Source organism: Pelecanus crispus, chromosome 3 (assembly GCF_030463565.1).
Source record: "Pelecanus crispus isolate bPelCri1 chromosome 3, bPelCri1.pri, whole genome shotgun sequence".
Classification (NCBI taxonomy): domain Eukaryota; kingdom Metazoa; phylum Chordata; class Aves; order Pelecaniformes; family Pelecanidae; genus Pelecanus; species Pelecanus crispus.
Window position 1 is genome coordinate 60,141,049 of NC_134645.1, and position 18,015 is coordinate 60,159,063.

The 18,015-nt window shown below is 36.6% G+C and overlaps 1 protein-coding gene across 1 annotated transcript in view; it reads left to right on the forward strand.

The window, feature by feature from the left end:
• ESR1 (estrogen receptor 1) overlaps positions 1 to 18,015 on the forward strand; it is a 117,505-nt gene that overhangs the window by 41,612 nt on the left and 57,878 nt on the right. The window contains exon 3 of the mRNA XM_075707028.1: positions 7,737 to 7,853. Within this exon, the coding sequence (XP_075563143.1) occupies positions 7,737 to 7,853 (117 nt within the window). The remainder of the gene's footprint in view (positions 1 to 7,736; positions 7,854 to 18,015) is intronic.

Genomic DNA, 18,015 nt, shown 5'->3' on the forward strand with positions numbered 1-18,015 from the left:
CACAGCTATTCCCTCCACTGCCATCTGTTCCCAGTGCAAGCTGGTGGCACTCCCTGCAGCTGGAGACCTGGATTGCTGTGTGTTTCCTTGGGAGCTCAGTCTGGGTAGATACATCTTTCTGGCTAATGCAGAGGATACAGCCTTCCACCGGGTGGATACCATGGCCATGCCTAGGCTCCCTCTCACCAGTTGACCTTACTGAACTTACCTCTTAAGCTAGGAGGGGGACTTCGCCTTCCCCACATGCCCTGCCCGTGAGATACTCCTGTCCATTACCCATCAGTGAGGAAAATATCATATAGAACTGAATCCAGGACAGACACTATGGAGCCTCATTCAATATCAGCTTCCATTGTAACAGTGAACACTGATAGCTCTTCCCTGAGACTGGTTTTCTGAAATCATCTAAACTATATTTTCCTAGCTGACATATGAAATGTCACCTCAGGCAATGTTGAAAGCCTTTCTGAAGTTGGGCAACATACTTTACCAGAAAGTAGAGGACACTCACTGATTGTTATCTGATTTTATAAATGGTCACTGGTTCTTCCTCTGCCAAGTCCAAAGTTTTCCCACCTCCTAGACAAAATTCCTAGCCCTTAGAAGCCATACTTAATGTATCCTGTATTATTAGCTTTAATGGTGTTTTACTCCCTCTGGAATATTATTGTTGTGCCATATCAAGCAACAAAAAACCTTAATCAGTATTTTGTGATGCAAGTACATAATGAATATTGCATTTGGAAACTCACATTATTCTAGCTCAGGGCTGAGCCTGTCAGCAGTTCAAAATAATCACATGTGGAAAAAAAGAGAGCTTTACATTTACAAATTACAAGAGAATATGTTTGTTTGTCCAGCAGGAAAGTGCTTAATTGTTCCACTTGGTTTTAGAGAGTGTGAAGGGAAATATGTTTTTGTAACCTCATTTAACGCAGGTGGGTTTATTGATTTAAACTGGCTCCATAAGTTTCACTCCCATGAACTTTCAGACTTTTGGTAGGTTATTTGTCCTTTGCAGTCACTTTTGAAAAGTGGAAATCAAACTAGAGAGAACTGTGTAAGATGGCTAAAATGATAAATGTACTGGAAGTGCATGAAGTGATCTTTGACATATTTCTAAAAAGGGACTACTAACAAGTTTTACTGAAGTATGTGTACTAGTTCAGAGTTACTGTAAAAGAACTAGCATGGCAATTAACTGCTAGTATAATTTAGTAACAGATGTAGTAAATATCTCATTGTGTGCACTCTTTGAATAAGATTATGTATTTCTCTCAAAGAAATTGATTTAATTTAGTCACAAATTGTTGAAATAGTTGGACTTACTTTGTCATAAATAACACAGCTATTCCACACTAAAATGTGGCTAGAGATGTGCACAACAACAGACTAAGTTATCTTTGTTAACCCTTCTGATTATAAAATGGCTGATGCTCTACAGAGTATGGATGATGTTAGGGTATAAGTGAGCAAACCAAGGAGCACAGATATATATCAGTAAATGAAAGAAGAGCATAACTAGGTTTTACTTTGCATGAGGAAGTAGTACATAGGCAGAAAAGGGGCTTTTGGGCTTTTTCTCAAAAAAACATACCGATGTTATATTATTATAAACTTAGTATAATAATTTAACAAACCAGGAGTTGACTGTACTGCAGTTTCAGTTTCACAGACTTCAATGCAGAAAACTCACTGTGCTTAGAAATGCCCATGGCCACTGCATGCTCTGTGCAGTGAGAATTCCGCTTCCCGCCCCCCCCGGTAAAATACAAATACCAGCACTTCCTTTATAGGGGTACTGTGAGGATAAATACATTACAGCTCCTTGCAAACTTTATGATATCAGGAACCACTCAGGTACCAAAGTTCCAAATATAAAATAAGACTAGCTAAACTTACTCAATAGGTCCCATCACAATCCAAAACTTGATGTTATACCTGGAATAAAAATAGAGTTATATTAATTTTCTTGTTGCTAACAATTGATTGGATTTTAAGTAAATAAGCATAATTTGCAGTATTTTTAACTTTTTGGCCTCTTTATATTAGTTGTGGGAGTTTTCTGTAGTAGAATTCCACCCATTCCCATTTTAGCTCAAATAAACTGGGAAGCTAAAAATACAAGAGATTTCATTCAAAGTCTATGGGAATAAGATAGCCATGGCTTGCCTACAACTCTCTTTGAAAATGCTTTTTGTCTCTGGAGGGATCATATTGAGATGGTTGTGAGTAATACACTGTGGGAGTTTTTCCTTTACACAGCTGTTGGTTTAATCATGTGCCAAGGATTTAAAACAATTGTGATTTATCAGATAGGGAAACAGAAACTAGATGTCACACTCCTTGCCAGATTTTGTAGAGATTGGGATCTGGATTGGTGTCTTTTTTTTATTTGTCATGAAGAAAAAATATACTTCCAATTTTGTTACCTTGTCTAAAATTAAAAAAGATGGGAATGGCATTGGAGTAGAAGTAGATTTTGTACATGGTATCATAATCCTGAAATAGTGGTTGAAACACCAATTGAAATTTTAGGACTAAGGCAAATAATAAAAACTTTGAAATTATCTGCTGGAGTAGAAAATATGATTTTATGTTTATAAAGTTAAATAGTGTTTTATTTTTTATATGTCACCCTTTCTCAATGTATATGTTCATGTGTTATTAAACTGGTGAGATGGCAGCAGGTTTGGTATCCTCATGCAATGCCCATTCTCGTTCTTTCTTCATTTTTCCTGTTAGCTGAAATAGTGTATGGAAAGGTTAAACAAAAGTTCGGTATCATAATCATTTGGCTTGAATTAACTGCTCATGTGAACAGTGGTATACATATGTGAAGGCAAGAAGATTCCACTAGAAGGTGAACACCCAGTGTGGGAGCTACATGACACAGCTGAAGGATGTAATACAGAGTATATAGGTTTTAACCTTTCCTCCTTTCCCATTCCACAGTGGTTCTGTGATCCTTCTTTCCCAGGTATGTGTAGAAGGCGGACTTCCTCACTGGATGCAAAGGAAGTATGTTTTACAATCGTCTAGGCCCTTTTCCTTAATGTCACATGTAATAATGTCTTGCTAGTTTAAAAACAGAAAATGATTAGTCTTCTCAGCAATGCTGGGTAGTTGCTAAGAGAACCCAGGTTCCAAATCCAAAGACCTTGTCTGAGGGTAATTAAGCTGTGAATTTGAGTGTCTGTGCTTATAAAGGAATTAGACAGAACCTTCTGTTCTTTTGTGAAACCTGTTAGGAAAGAGTGAGATTTTAAAATCAATCAGTGCAGTTTTATTGGGGCACTTTAACTTAAAATTGGTACAATGTTTTGTTTTACATTCAACATTTGTTCATACTGGGTTAGCATATGCAATGTCCAGGTGCTATTTGTTTTTCTTTTTACTGCATATGAAAACTTTCCACTTGCTGTTGAGGTTATTCTTTCCAAGGTTTTGCTTTTTGTCTGCAGTCTCCCCACTTGTCGCTTGCTTGACACCTTAAGGTGTGGATAAAGTCTACACTCTAGACTTCCCTTCACCTACATGTATGAAGTTCTGCTAATTTCACTGTCAGAATAAGATCATAGAAGGACCTTGTGCTTCCATGGGTAATGGCTAACCTGGCAGATGCCGTATGCAGGTAGATAAACAATAGTTTAAGAAATTTGTGTGACATGAGGATTGAAAATAAAAGAATAATTAAAGGAAAGGCAAGTATTAGTAAAAGGATAATAATTATTACTGGCTTTGTTTGAAATGTATGATGAGTCAATTCAACTACATCTTTTTAGGTGTCATACAAAACTCACCCAACAAAAATATTCCTTTATTGGCTTTGTAGAATTGTCATTAAGCATTCTTAAGCTAGCATGCCGACATGTCTGTTTCTTCAGTCCATTTTTTGTACAACTTCTGTACTGCCTAAACTAATCATTCCCTCAAGCTAATCTTGGTGGTTATTGGAATATAATATGGCAACTGTTTACACATGTAAGAAAAAAAATATTTCTGTGTTATGTTAATTGCCATTGATATATTAATGTGACCCCAATTTTCATCCTTGTTGGTCAAGGTCAAAATGAACTCAACTCTTCAAAGCTGCAATTCAGTGAAACACTCAAGCATGTACTTTAACCATATATACTGTCCTGCACAGATGCTTAATGTTTTGCTCAATGTAGTAACACTTAACTTTAAAGAAATATGGAGTGTTTTGCTGACTGAAGCTTCGACAGATGAATCATCTGCCCACTCCGATTCAAGCATACACTGCTGTTGCATACACCACAGCGATCTTGAGAACCCTTAGACGGACAGCGATGAGTCTCTGAACTTAAATACTCACCACGTGACTCATGGTGATGAGAGAAAGTCAGACTGCATGTACAGTAAGAAAAAGCTCTGACTATGACAGGGTGGGTTAGAATAAACTCAAAATCATTCTAATTTCAGCCATTATCTTCTTGTTGACACTTTGCTTCCTCTTCCTCCCCCCTTCCACTCTTGGTCATTAACATACAGATTATCATGTCTAAAATTAGGGCTTTGAGAAAAGAGCCAGAACCCTGCACCCTGTTCTGGAAAGACCTTAACATATAATAAAATGCTATAGAAGTACTTAATGTTATTTTTACTGTTTTAAAATGTACAGTGTGTGAGATATCATAAGAAAAACAGACCACCCCTCCTCAAGGTCCTCCAATAGCTCCCTTAAACTCTTCCTTTGGAGCTCATGACGGTGCAAATCATACATATAGGGGGATTAAAATTAGGGGCTCTACCCTATTAAACTGACTGCCTTTAATTTTGTGCAGGTTATCTGACAATTTGTGTTAAAAAACCCAGTAAGACCACAGAGTCCAAGTGGCATGTGCTTCCCTTTGTGAGTATCAGTGATCACTGAAGACATTTCTTCCTCTCGGTATTCCTGTGATACCAACTATCCAAATGGCCCAATTAGCTTCTCTTCTAGCATGTATTACTCTTTGGATACCGTGAAAATGAAGTGCAGGGCAGCGGGGCACCTGTTGATATGTCCCACTTTCACATTAATGATTCCCAGCAGTAAGAGATCCCTTCAAGTCAGTCAGACTGTTCAGAATCAACTTTGCTGAGAGATGAGCTTTAAGGATAAAATAAAAGGTAGAATAGTTAAAACCAATTCACTTTACAGCAGAGTTATTGAGTTACACTATTTCACTTTAAAATAAAACTTGTCTTTGAATTGTCTTTGAAGACTTGTCTTACCTATTCCTCAATTGTGTTCTTCTACCTTTTACCCTTCAATGTCACTCCAAGCTAGACTGCCCTACTCTGTGTCTGCGCCTTGCAAAGGAAACTTCCTTCCTCACTTCCTGTGACTGAATACTTGAAATCAGATGGTATTGTGGAGAAGCAGGAAAGGTTCTTGCCTTCCCTCTTCCCTTTGTTTCTTTCTTCTTCCCTGATTAATTTGATAATAATTTCTACTGTATACTCTAATTATCAAACATTTTCTTCTGGTTGCTTACATGTTTTCCAGTCTCCTGAAGGCATGTTGGTTAAATTAAGCCAAAAATTATGATAAATAGTAAATGTGTTATCTTCTTCCTAGATTTACAGCAAACATGAATTCTAAACAATGGCACTCATAATTTGAAGAAGTGTGCCCCTCACACACGGATCTTTCTTTTTTTGCATTCAAAATTTTACAGGTTTTATTCTGTGAAGTCTGTCAAGCACTTTGAAAGAAGAGTGGATTGTCTAAGGTGCAGGTCATGTGCATGAAAACAGATTAATTATGCTAACCTTTAAAGCATATATTTAAGATAAAACTCTTCAGTGTAAAAATATGAAACGTTCATTTCAGTAGGGACTGCAGCCTATTCCCAAGCGCTTGCCGTTTACATAAGGAAATCTAGGTTCAGAGCAAAAGAAAAGGTTATCACCCACATAAGCACTGTGAAAAAGGATGGCTTCCCTGCTGATACTGATTCCACTTGATTTTTGATTTTGGTATACTGTCAGGTTTTTTTTTGTTGAACCTTATAGTCATCAGCCACTCCAGCAAAGATGGTAAGCATGTGTTCAGCTTTGACCTGAGTGGGAACATTTATCTGCTTATTTTACAGAGACCTAAATGGTGTTCTGAATTATTTGCTGAATTCAGAGAGGGCTCTCATTCCCCTTGTGAATTTACCTTTTAACTTCAGTAGGAAAAAGATCAGATACTCTGTCAAAGTCTTTCTTGGTTTTTAAAAAGAGTAATTAAAGTTTTCTGTCTTTCTCTCATGCTGTTTCAGAGCTTGGCTTATAAAACAAGGATGGTGATTAAGGTCCAGCGCTACAATCTTTTGCTGCTGTTTAGCATGACCCAATAAAAGCGCATTTTCTTAAAAACATGTCTTTCCCTTTTTGCTCCTTTTCCCTGTAGATATTACATTTTTGTATGGTTGAGGCTGTTTTCTTTCTGACTCGATTTTTTTTTCCTTACATGTGAAATGTTTTGAACCAAATATAGAACAGTCTGTATCCTACTAGAGGAACTGAAAATTAAAACGGTCTTTCAAGCTGAGGCTAAGGTAGTGTTTCTGTTCTATCTTTTTACTTCAGTCCTGGAGCAAAGCCTGTGGATTCAGATTTTTTCCAGTATTATACTGTCCTGTCAAGTAGAGCTAAAAAATAATAATTCTGTCTATTTAAGACAGTGTGTAGTCAGCTGTCACCATATTGACAAGTTTACAGTTTGGCTGCTTATTTTAATTGGATCCCAGTTATGTAGCATTAGAGAGCAGATGTTCCTGGTGTAATCTGATAGTAATTTTTACTCTATTTTCTAATTTCTAGTCAAGGATAGATGATTTGATGAGACCAAGGACTCTGTCAAACCTCCACCCCACTCTACCTCAAGCTGATCCCTTGACCTGAAAGAAAGAACAAACAGTTCTGCAGTAAAATTGTTTCGTTGTGTGCTGTACCTTAGTTGTGTTTAGATGAATACAGAGCACCAATAAGATCATTTTGGATAGTCTTTTTTGTCCTTGCTAAACTTTGCCTGTGGTTGGAAAATAATTTTATAGCAGGCTTAAGCACACATTTTTTAAGAGAAAATTGGAATAGAGGCTTGTTGGCAGTAACAAATTATGGTATACTGAAAATTTTGTAATGAGAGTTAAGATGTAGAGAGTAATAAATAAGGAAGTGGAGCTCTGAAGAAAAATGTACCGAGAGACTGATTTATCCCTGAGATACAATTAATTAATGGTTGTTGCTTCTATTTTATGATGTTGGTGTTTGTTTCTTAACTGCCTCAGACTGTGGTAGATATCAATGTTCTGTGCGTAGGCCTTTTAAATTCTATAAACCCATAACCATTTTGTGCAGTCTATTGGTTAAATGTCAACACAGGCACATGGACCAGATGGCATTGTATTTCTTAGTCTAAGAGCAAGGAAGTCAAGGGACTTGTTCATATTAATCTATCCTATTTTGTGACTGCTTTAATTGTTCATTATTTTAATTATTCTACAGAAGTTGTAATTTGTGTTTTTAATAGTACTTTTAAAGAACTTGTGAATAAATGTATTGTGAACAGATGTTAGTTTCACTATCCATATCAATACTTTTATGATAGATTATGATGGTAACCCTACCTTCTTCCCAAGATCCTGTACTAAATACTCAAGGAAAAATAAGAGAGTATTATAGGCAGGTTTTTTATGTCTGTATATAACTGTGTCCTTACTTTCCCTCTGGTTTTACAGGGCACAATGACTACATGTGTCCTGCTACTAACCAGTGCACCATTGACAAGAACAGAAGAAAGAGTTGCCAGGCTTGCCGACTAAGAAAATGCTATGAAGTGGGAATGATGAAAGGTGGTATGTACACAGCAGTCAAGAAATCCTCAGCACTGGTGTCTACCTTCCTGTCTTTTAACTTCATTGGACAGCTGATATGGTTCCTAAAGGAGAAAACAACTAATTTTATTGAGCTGAAGTGTATTAAATCAAAGAACGATTAAATAAAATACTCCCAAATACCATGTTATTATTCTTACCCAAATTTTGCATCAAAATTGATAGGAACATTGACTTCGATGTAGTTAGGATTCTTCTGTTAATATTTTTAATTTTTTTTTTTTTTGGTCTCTCGTGGTAGACTCCAGATCGTAATGAATGAAACTTAACCCAAGATTTTGTAGCATTTTGCAGTTCAGTGTGAAAAGCACTGGTAGTCTCAGATCAGTCCATATTCTGTGAATTCTGGAAGGGAAAGTCAATTCCTCTATTCCAGTACTGTACACATATTTTATATGTGAATTAATTTCACCCAACAATATTAAAGGCTCACTCATTTTATAAAAACTGAGATAAATGCCACTTTGTTGGAACATACTTATTTAATAATGATGTCAGAAAAGAAAAATCAGACACTGAATACTTAGGCTGAAGCAGAATACCACTAAATTACTTTTTTTATACACAGTGTTTAACTTTTGGAGGCAAAATTATAAATACATGACAATACAGAACAATAGCTACGGTGTGTTCTTAGATGGAAGAGTTCTTTTGTAATGTGGTTTTGGATCAATCATGATACCTGCCTTTCTCCTCTATGTTACCGTCTCCTCTGTGTTTGTCAAAAGCAGACAAGTTAGCTATTTTTAATCCTTTTGAAAAAGCCAAGCTCCTAAGAATTAAGAGTATTTAAGAACAGGAAATCGTAAAGTTTCATGTTTGCTCTAAAGCAGAAGAAAATCTTGTTGTAGCCTACTAAAAATTTCAGATTGCTATTATTAATGAAGAGTAATTGCTAGCTTTATTGAAACCTATTTCTATAGGAAAATTTAGCAAACTACTAAGTGCTCAGAAGAGAAAGGATTAGAACCCATGTCTTATGTGTGAAAGGAGCTAATTGTTAAATTACAGATTGGTTGTCCCTTTCTCTGGCACACGTAATGCTTACTTATTCCACAGAAAAACCTGGGGCAAGAGAGAGGAGTAGTTCATCATGTTTATCCTTCCCACAACAAAGGGTTGTTTATAAGTCCAGTCTGTGTGGTCAAGGTAGGCCAAGTCTGGGAATATTGGGAGAAAGAGTGAAGGGGAAAGAGTAAAAGAAAGCTAGTAAGTAGCTGCTGCGCTTTGGGGTTGAATCTGCATTTTTCTCAACTCAAGGATTAGGCAAGAGCTGAGACTGATTTTGTTAATCTCAGTTTTGGGATGCAAGCAGGAGGAAGGTGTCAAATCTCTTTTTAGTTCTAACATTTAAGACAGTACCTGATTTTTTTTTCATAAGACTTATTCTATGGATCCAGAGTATTCTTATTTCTATCTTAACATCCTGGTGTATGCAGCTAGAACTCTTTAAAGTAAAATGTATATCATTAATATCACAGCTATGGTCTGGAGAAGTCAAAAGTTTCACATTAGGCAAAATAAAATCAGAAAATCCCGTACATAAATTTGCCATGCAGCTTTAGCTTTGACCCTTGCACGTATGGCAGATCATAGTTAGGTTGATGATATTACATCTTTCATTTGGCACATTTCCATCCATTTATACTCATATGTGTTTAAATAATGATCCACTGTACAAGTTTGATGTTTTTCATATCTGTTCTCTAAGATATATATTGTAATAGGTTTTTCACTGTTCCATACATAATTGTTTCAATCATATAAAAATAGCACAGAATTCTCAACTAGCATTCTATAGATTAAAAAAGTCCAAAAAAAAGACTGCACTTTTGTCCAAATTTTCTTTCTAATACAGATATTCTGGAGTTTTTATTTCATACAGTGGCCTTCACTTGAGTAAAGTTCTGTGGATTTCATCCTTTCCTTTTACAATGCTGTAAGATTTCTATAGCCACTACAGCAACTGGCAGTTCAAAAGTAGTCAATGTTGTGTTTTTTCGGTTGTTTTCTTTTTTTAACTAAGCTCATAATTTACAAGCAAGAAGATCAGGTGCATAAATTCTGCCTTCTCCTACCACTAATAACACACTGAAGTCTATCACTGTTTCCTAGGCAAGTGTTTAGGAATATTTATTTTATGAAGTCTGGGAAAAATTTCTCAAGATCCCTCAGTTGCAGGTTATAAATCTGGCATGCCTGCAGATGAACTATTCAAGAAAGGTAAAGTTAATGTAGGATGAAGTAGAGCATTCAAGGTTCTGCTGGAGTCATTACTGATCCTGTATTGTCCATGTAGCTGTAGAAGAAAGAAATCCTTTTCTTTAGGTAATACTTGATAATTGTCATATTTCTCTCAGGTGAAGATAAAAGTTAAGTGAATATTCCTGGTATACCATCTGGTTTACCTTTAAAGTGTTAAGTTTTAAATATTTTTAAATATTCTTCTTCGGGGTTTTTTTTGTTTGTTTTCTCTGAGGAGATCTCTTAAGCTTTTCTTTTTTAATAGATCTCTTATAATAACATTTTTCTTCAACATACTTGAATCACATACTGCTGTGGTTAACTCAAGGTCCACATTTTTCTCTAATAATTCATAGTTCACTTGATCAGCTCTTTTAACTTAAATAATCTCCTTTTGTTCATATTGAAGGATTTGCCTTGATTAAAGGCATTAATTGTCATACATTTGAAAAATATGCAGTTGTTTCACATCTCACTTCTATATCTATCTCCACAATTTGCTTATGATGATATACCTTTTAGACATAGTGGAAAACAGTTGTAATTTTTGTTTTTTCTAAATGTAGTCTCAGTTTTCCTTCTGCATGGAATTGGCTGAGGTTTCTTAATAAATTGTCAAAGCTGTTAACTTGTGACTTTCCTCTATCATTTAACTTCTGAGCAATAACTGGTATGAATTACTGAGTTTCAGTAAATTTGGGGGAAGCTAGGTAAAATCTTGATTAAATGTCTCTGGTTAATTTTAAACATAGGGTATAAGCTATGGTTGCTGATGTTTTTCTCATAGAAGGTTACTTAACACAGTATAAAAAAAGTTCATATATGTTATTTTTAATAGAGCGGACACAACTGAAATATGTTTTTGGGGCTTCATTAAAAAAAAAGCAGGCTTCAAGTGGCTCTTGAGCTATGCTGTAGGAACACTTATTTATGAGTTTCTGTGGAAATTTTATCATTTTTTTGTCCCACTGTTCTTTCATCCTTTAAAAACTTCTTTCAGTACAGAACAGTTATTTCCTTTCTCTCCTCTTATGTTTGCAAGTGTTTCCTTCTGCATCTTACTGTGCTGCTTTGAGAGACAATTAGACTGCCAGAATCTCTGCTGATATAGTCAGCATCTGAGGCAGAATTTATAGTGGTTATATTTTGTCCAAATGCTTCACTCTCTCTTTCTGAATAAGCCAAAAATACCTTAAAATTATATGTTATTATTTATTCTGTGCATCCCTGTTTGTACCTGAGGATAAAGCAGTCACATGGAATAAGCTCCTTGTCCTGTCCCTCTTCTGGCTGGGTAGCAGGGAAGAGTAGCCTTGGTTTTGTTTATGATCCACTGATGCTTTCTTGAAGATTGTTTATGTTCTGTTTTGGAGAAGTATATTCCAACTTACTATTTCATATGATGGGGGGGTCCAGCTTCCAAATGAAGTTTTTACAGCAGTTGCAACCCTGAAGCTCCAACCGTATGTATGGTCCAGGCAATCTCTGCTGCAGTACAGATCTAGTTTTCAATTTCTTCATTGTTTTAATGGCTTTCTGATGACTTAGCTCCAAAGGAACTCATTCTCTGAAATCAAAAGCGCCTCATTTTTATTGTTATTTATTAATTAAGTATTTTTATAGTGTGGTAAATGAATGGGGATTTCTAGTTACTAGCATGCTACATTCTTCCCCTCCTTTCATGTGTGACAAGGCAGATTTAACACAGTGTTCTGTGGGATCAGAGCAACAGAGTGCTGGTGGAATCAGTGGCTATGGCAAAAATTTGCCATACCATTAAATGCTAGATCCTTAATGAAAAATCAGTTGTTTGCCTGGTAGTCCATTTTTAGCCACCCTGAGATCTACCTGATTCTGTCAATTGTCAAATGCTGATGGTTTCCCAACCTCAAGTGGTATGAAATGTGGCAGTCAAGGATTTGAGTGCTCCTGTGCTAGATCCAGATGGTGATCGTGTATTCGGCCAGGGCTATTCACTGTCTTTGAGCAGCCTGAAATTTCATGTTGTAGAGAGAAGAGTCTGAGTGTTGTTTCTTGTGATAATGAAATTACAGCATTACAGTGAATTTGAAGCATACATTCTTCAGTGTTGCCCTCATCTGAGATCCCTTCAGAGATTACTACTGTGGTACAGCCCAGGGAATAAAAGTCTGTGTTTGCCATAACAGTGTGCTATAACCACATGCCAGGTGCCTGTAGAAATGTTCATTAATTTGTAGAGACTGGAGTCTAGAGACTGGAGGCTTTCAGTTTTTTGCTCACATTCTCTCAAAATAGTTACCCACCCATGTGGGAATTCAGTCTGGTTCAGTGTGACAATGTTGCTGAAGTTTAAGACAAATTTTTACAGGCAAAAGAAAAAACATTTGGCAAATTTGCCATCCTCTCAGAGTAGAACCTTGCTAATTCTTGTCTTTAAATGGAGAGAACTATGCTTCCTTGCTGAATGCTATATTTGTGCATGCTAAAAGGCTAGTGAGTTATTAAAATCATTCTCCAAAGCAGAGGTAAATCAATGTCTGATGCAGCCACTGGAAGGGCTCCAGAATTTCTAGTTTTCCACGTAATTATCTTTCAATGAAATATTATATTAAAAATAGAAATTAGTGAATGAAGGAAAATGGATTAACAATGTGAAACTATTTTGGTTTGTCTGAGGAGAACCTTTATGATATTTATTAGACATACTGTTCTGTACTCAGCCAAATAACTGTGTAGGTGGGGCCTGATGAATGTATGAGGAAATGTACATTTTTAAGATGTAATTGATGGGCTGAAAGCATGCACTCAAGCAGTATTTGAAGCAAAGTTTTGCAAGTTTAGAACAGCCTTCTGGAAAAGGAGATGGAATTGAAACCAGGCTTTTTAGTGCAATGTTTCTTTTTCTGCTTTGTACACATGCAAAATGGATTGTTGCCATTGAATTGTCCCAAAATATAATATTCCACTGTTCTGCCCCCAAAATAGGAAAGAGAGACCCTTGTTGTGAATGCTTTTGCCCAAAATACTTTATCTTCCTATTCCACTCCACAGAATGATCTGGGCTTGAAGGAACTGCAGGAGGTCTCTTGTCGGGTCATCTGCTCAAAACAAGTTCAACACTGAATTTAGACAAGGTTATTCAAGACCTTTTACAGTCAGGTGGAAATGGGACAACCTGTCTTATGCTTATTATATACTATAGCTAGTTATTTAAAAAAAATTGTAATACTGCAGAATTTTTGATGTTTTACTTTTGAAAACTTGTTTGAGATTGTAAAGCTAATTATATCTGTATATTTGTTTACATGTGCTTTTTGGCCTTTACATACTTAGAAATTACTAATTAAGAATTATTTTAGTTGTGATATTACTTGGGAATAGATACAGCAATGAGACAGTCTCTATTTAAATTGCTGATTAATTTTAAGTGAAGTCTAGGATCCTTGCTGTGTCTCCACCTCTGTCTGCCACTTGTTCATACTACAGGTACCTCAGGGTGTCACTGTGCATTCACTGGTTTTGAGCAAACCTATGCAGGTCAGAACAGCTGGTGTCTTCTCCTTGCTGAGCTTGAGAAATTCCTAGAGTACTAAAGCTTCTGTTTTTTCACTTGGTTAGGCGTTTACAGCTCAATTCTAGCACTATCAGTCCTGATATCAGGCTAAATAGCTTCAACACCCTAATTAATTTACCTAATTTCTAAAATGTAGCAGTTACAATTTCTCGCTGTCTTTGAGAATGATACTAATGGACTCATACTTCTAAAACTACTTGGCTTTTCCAAATCATGGTTGCTGTATGGTTCCTGTAAAGGCTTTATTGTGACCCCTGAAATGTCTATGGCTTCACTGTAAATATTGCCGAGAAAAGGGGTGTTGCCGTACTTACTGTAGCCAAAACAGTATGATTTGTGCAGGAGTGTCAGCACTGAAAGGGATTTAGTTGAATGATGGATTAAGTGAACTTCTCTTGATTCTTTTCTACATGTCCTCTGATGCTCTTTAAAACATGTGCTATAAATGTCAAAGATTGAATGCCAAAATACAGATTAAGATGAATCATGTCTTGTACCTTCATCTGGAATTAGTAGATCATTAGTTCTCAAACTGTAGGTCATGAATAGTCATTAGAGACCCCAAATTACATTTGCCTGCTTGTTAACAGCATTTTTTGTCACCAGGTCTTTAAAAACTTTACATGGAAGACCTGTTTTATGATCTGCACTGTAGCTGATAGGAATACTGGGGTACTGTGACATGTAATGTGACTTGATCACTGAGCAAGCTGGTGGCAGAGCTGGGAGTTGAACCAGAACATCTGAGTGCAAACCCTGGGCCCTGCATCCCCGCGTTGTGGCTTCTCTCTCCTTCTCTCTCTCTTTTAATAAAAGGTAGTCCTGATTATAGAGGGGAAAAAAGCCCCAGTTTGGAAAAGGATGAGAGACATTTTTTGAAAAAAAACACCCACATAAACAGACATACAGCATTCGTCAACCACTCAGGAGTAGAAAAAATTGCAACATCGAGGTGCACAGACCAAACTCAAATTCGTTATTTATTTATACTCCGGAGTGTCTAGATATCCTTGTCAGAAACCAGGCTATTAGGCACTGTCACTTGAGGCAGGCCTGTTCAAGATTAGACATTAAATTCTGTTTAATTTTTTTAGAAGATTTCAGACAATGTTTCTCATTTAAAGTAATTGTCAACCCACCTGTGTTTTCAGCACAATTTACATTTCTGTTTGATTTTCTGAAAGAGAAATGGATATGAAATAAAGGGGCTGATTGTCTGCATCATATTCAAAAGGAGTAATTTATTAAGCCTATAATTTGGATTTGGAAAGTGGTGTTACTTTCCTGTGACCAAATAATGTATTTATGCAGAGAGAACCAAGCAGAAAAGCTCTCAAAAACTCAAAGCTCTCAAAGTCATCTTGGAAGGACCATCATGCCAAAATACATTACAATATTAGGACCTACATTGGAGTCATAGCTTCAGCAATCTCCATCTGTTATAAATCTATCAAGAATGTAATTATATTCCTGACCTCTACTTAGGTACAGGAAGCTATAGTGACCTTACGTATTAGAGGAAGCCATAAGATTTTATTTTATTTCCGATGAAGCATTAAAAAACTATTGAATTCAGTAGAGGTGTGCCTAATGAGGTCTGTCTATCTGCAAAGCAAAATTACTGGAAGAGGTCATTAGGAGACAGCTACCTTGCTTGCATCCACCTTTTACACTCCAAAGCCAGTTGTGCTTAGGTGACACTCAGGTTGGTGCCCCTAAGGGAACTGTTGGCTTGTTCACACTGTTTTCCTTTGGCAATCACTTAGTTTTGCCAACAGCAGCAATGACACCAAAGTGAGTCTGGACTGAATCCCAGAGCTCTTACCCAGCAGTTTAGTAAATCCCTCCTGTATTAGGACATTTGAGAGAGGCTTTTGGATTTCTAGCCTTTTCAACTCTCACTTCAGTTTCAGAAAGTTCCTCTACTCCCTGGATAAAGGGTTTCTCACATAGAAAAATCTGGTTTCTTCCTTTGTGAACACTGGTGTAAAGGATTCATGTGGCTTTTCTGCCATGGTCTGTTCTTCTCTGCATGCTCCTTTAATACTCTGATCATCAACTGGGCTATAGACTCTCTGGCTTTCTGAAGGATGCCTTCTTATTTATAATCTCTTTTACTTGCCACATACGTTCAGTCTTTTATTCTCAAGCAGGGTTTGTTTTACAAAGCACCAGATATTCCTTCTCTCTGGCAGTTTTCAACATAATTCTGATGAGGTAGATCAGTCTTGAAGAGTAGCAAAATTGTTTAGAAGAGAAGGTGTTTTCAAGCACTTCTGAAATACTCCTTTGACAAACTGACAAAATGATAGGCTGTAATGCTGCAAGGTTGTGCGTGTACATAGAAGCGTCGAACACCTCTTATCATCTGGGGTCTGCTGACGAGGAGCAGAACTGTGGACAAAGAGCCTCAGGTTCAAAGGTTGCTCCAGACTTGGAGGTTAGCTGGTAAACCATTTACCGATCACTGTTTCCAAACCCAATCATAGATCCATCTTTTTGTTGTCCTCTTAGAAAAAAACCCAAACTCATTCATTTTCCTTCATGCCATGATTTTTTTTTCCCCTTAGAGTGTGGCCACAAACTGTTGATAGATACAGTGGGTTTCAGCACGGTTCCTATGCCATCCTCACACTCACTATCCCCACTCTGACTTCCTGATTCTGAATTTTTCCTCTAATTTATTTATGAGCCAAATGTCTTAATTTTGTAATCCTGTTTAACCTAGGTGTTGCCGTCTTTTCCTGTGCATAAGGCTGTTCTTTCCCATAACATTTCCACCAGTCCTGTTCTGAACCTGTTCCTCCTAGGAGCTGCTGAAATGGAAAGGAAGCAGTAAAAGGAAAAGTCTGCATTACCAGGAAGCCATAAAGAGGGAAGAAAGTCTTCAAAGCTAAAAACTAATTTCTGAGCAAACAGTTTTTAAGTAGGAGCTTCTTCCCTGGGTTAAAAGTTACTTATTTTGCAAAATAGTTCCAGTAAGACATGAAACAACACTGATATGAATCAGAAGCTATTGCTTATATGCTTGCTGCCTAGAAACTGAACTCTAGTTCTCCAGTTCTGGCACTTAGCTTGCCTTTATGTTTTGACTTGTCAGGTTTCCAAATCTACTTTGTTTCCACTAGTTTAAATGCTTGAAATGCCATCTGAATGTCTGTCAAGTATAAAGTGGATGTTAATTTGTAGAGCACTGACTACTGCAAGATTTTGCAGAGTGCTGTCCATGTACCATTAGTGATACAGCTCAAAATTATGTGCCAGTGACTTTTGAGCAGTAATTGCATTCTTGTGCCCATGGCTGGGGCAGTGACTGATACCGTTATCACCACCTGAGTGAACTGAGTGTGGGAACTGTAGGATGGTAAGGCACTGGTGGTAATGGAAAGATAGTGAATGATTGTGAAACGTTTTCCATGTCATTTATGGAGTTTCTACAGCATTTAGGGGACAAAAAAAGCCAGATATTGTGAGAGAGATTATTTTTGTCTATGATTTGAAATATTCTGACTAATTAATACTTAGTCCAACACCGTGCTGCTTCTCTGATGGTACTTTGTCAAAAAGGGGGCACAGGATTTAACAGTTCATGAATTTATTTCCCTGGACTTCTCTACTGGTAACCTAAGGAAGTAGAGAATCTAAAATGCAATTGGAGTGAATATAAATTTTCCTTGCAGCAGTAGAAAACTACTGTGCCATTACTCAAATTGTGACTATATGTAAACACTAATATTAAAACTATCTTCTGTTATTTTTTTAAAAAAACCTTTCTATTGTCACTGAATTACAATGTGGAAGCCAAGACTGTATCTACAGATAACCCAGTTGTTTGCATGCATCAGGGCTATCACATGCTAGAAAAAGAAAATTTCTTGTGTGCCTAAAGTTTTAGATTGAAATGTTTGTTAAGTAATACAGACATGCATACCAACATGAGATGGGTAAGGCTTACCAATGGTGACTGACGTGTTGCTTTTAATTTTCTTGCTTGCTCACTGTGTGATTTTAAATCTTTGTACATTGATATAAATGTTTTGGGTTTTTGAGAAGTTAAAACCATTATAAATAAAAGACCACTGAGATCCTCAGGTGAAAGATACTAAAATGTGTTCTAATAACAGAGTACCTGAGATCTCACAGCTTTATCACAGCTACAACCTATGATCTGTTACATTTTTTTCTACTCATATGATGTTTATGATGATATATGTTATGACAGCAACAGAAACTACTAAAAGCAGAATTTTACTGTTGATCAATGAAAAATCATATTAATTTTACTGTAGATCATATGAGAAAAAAGCCCCAAATAAACAATAC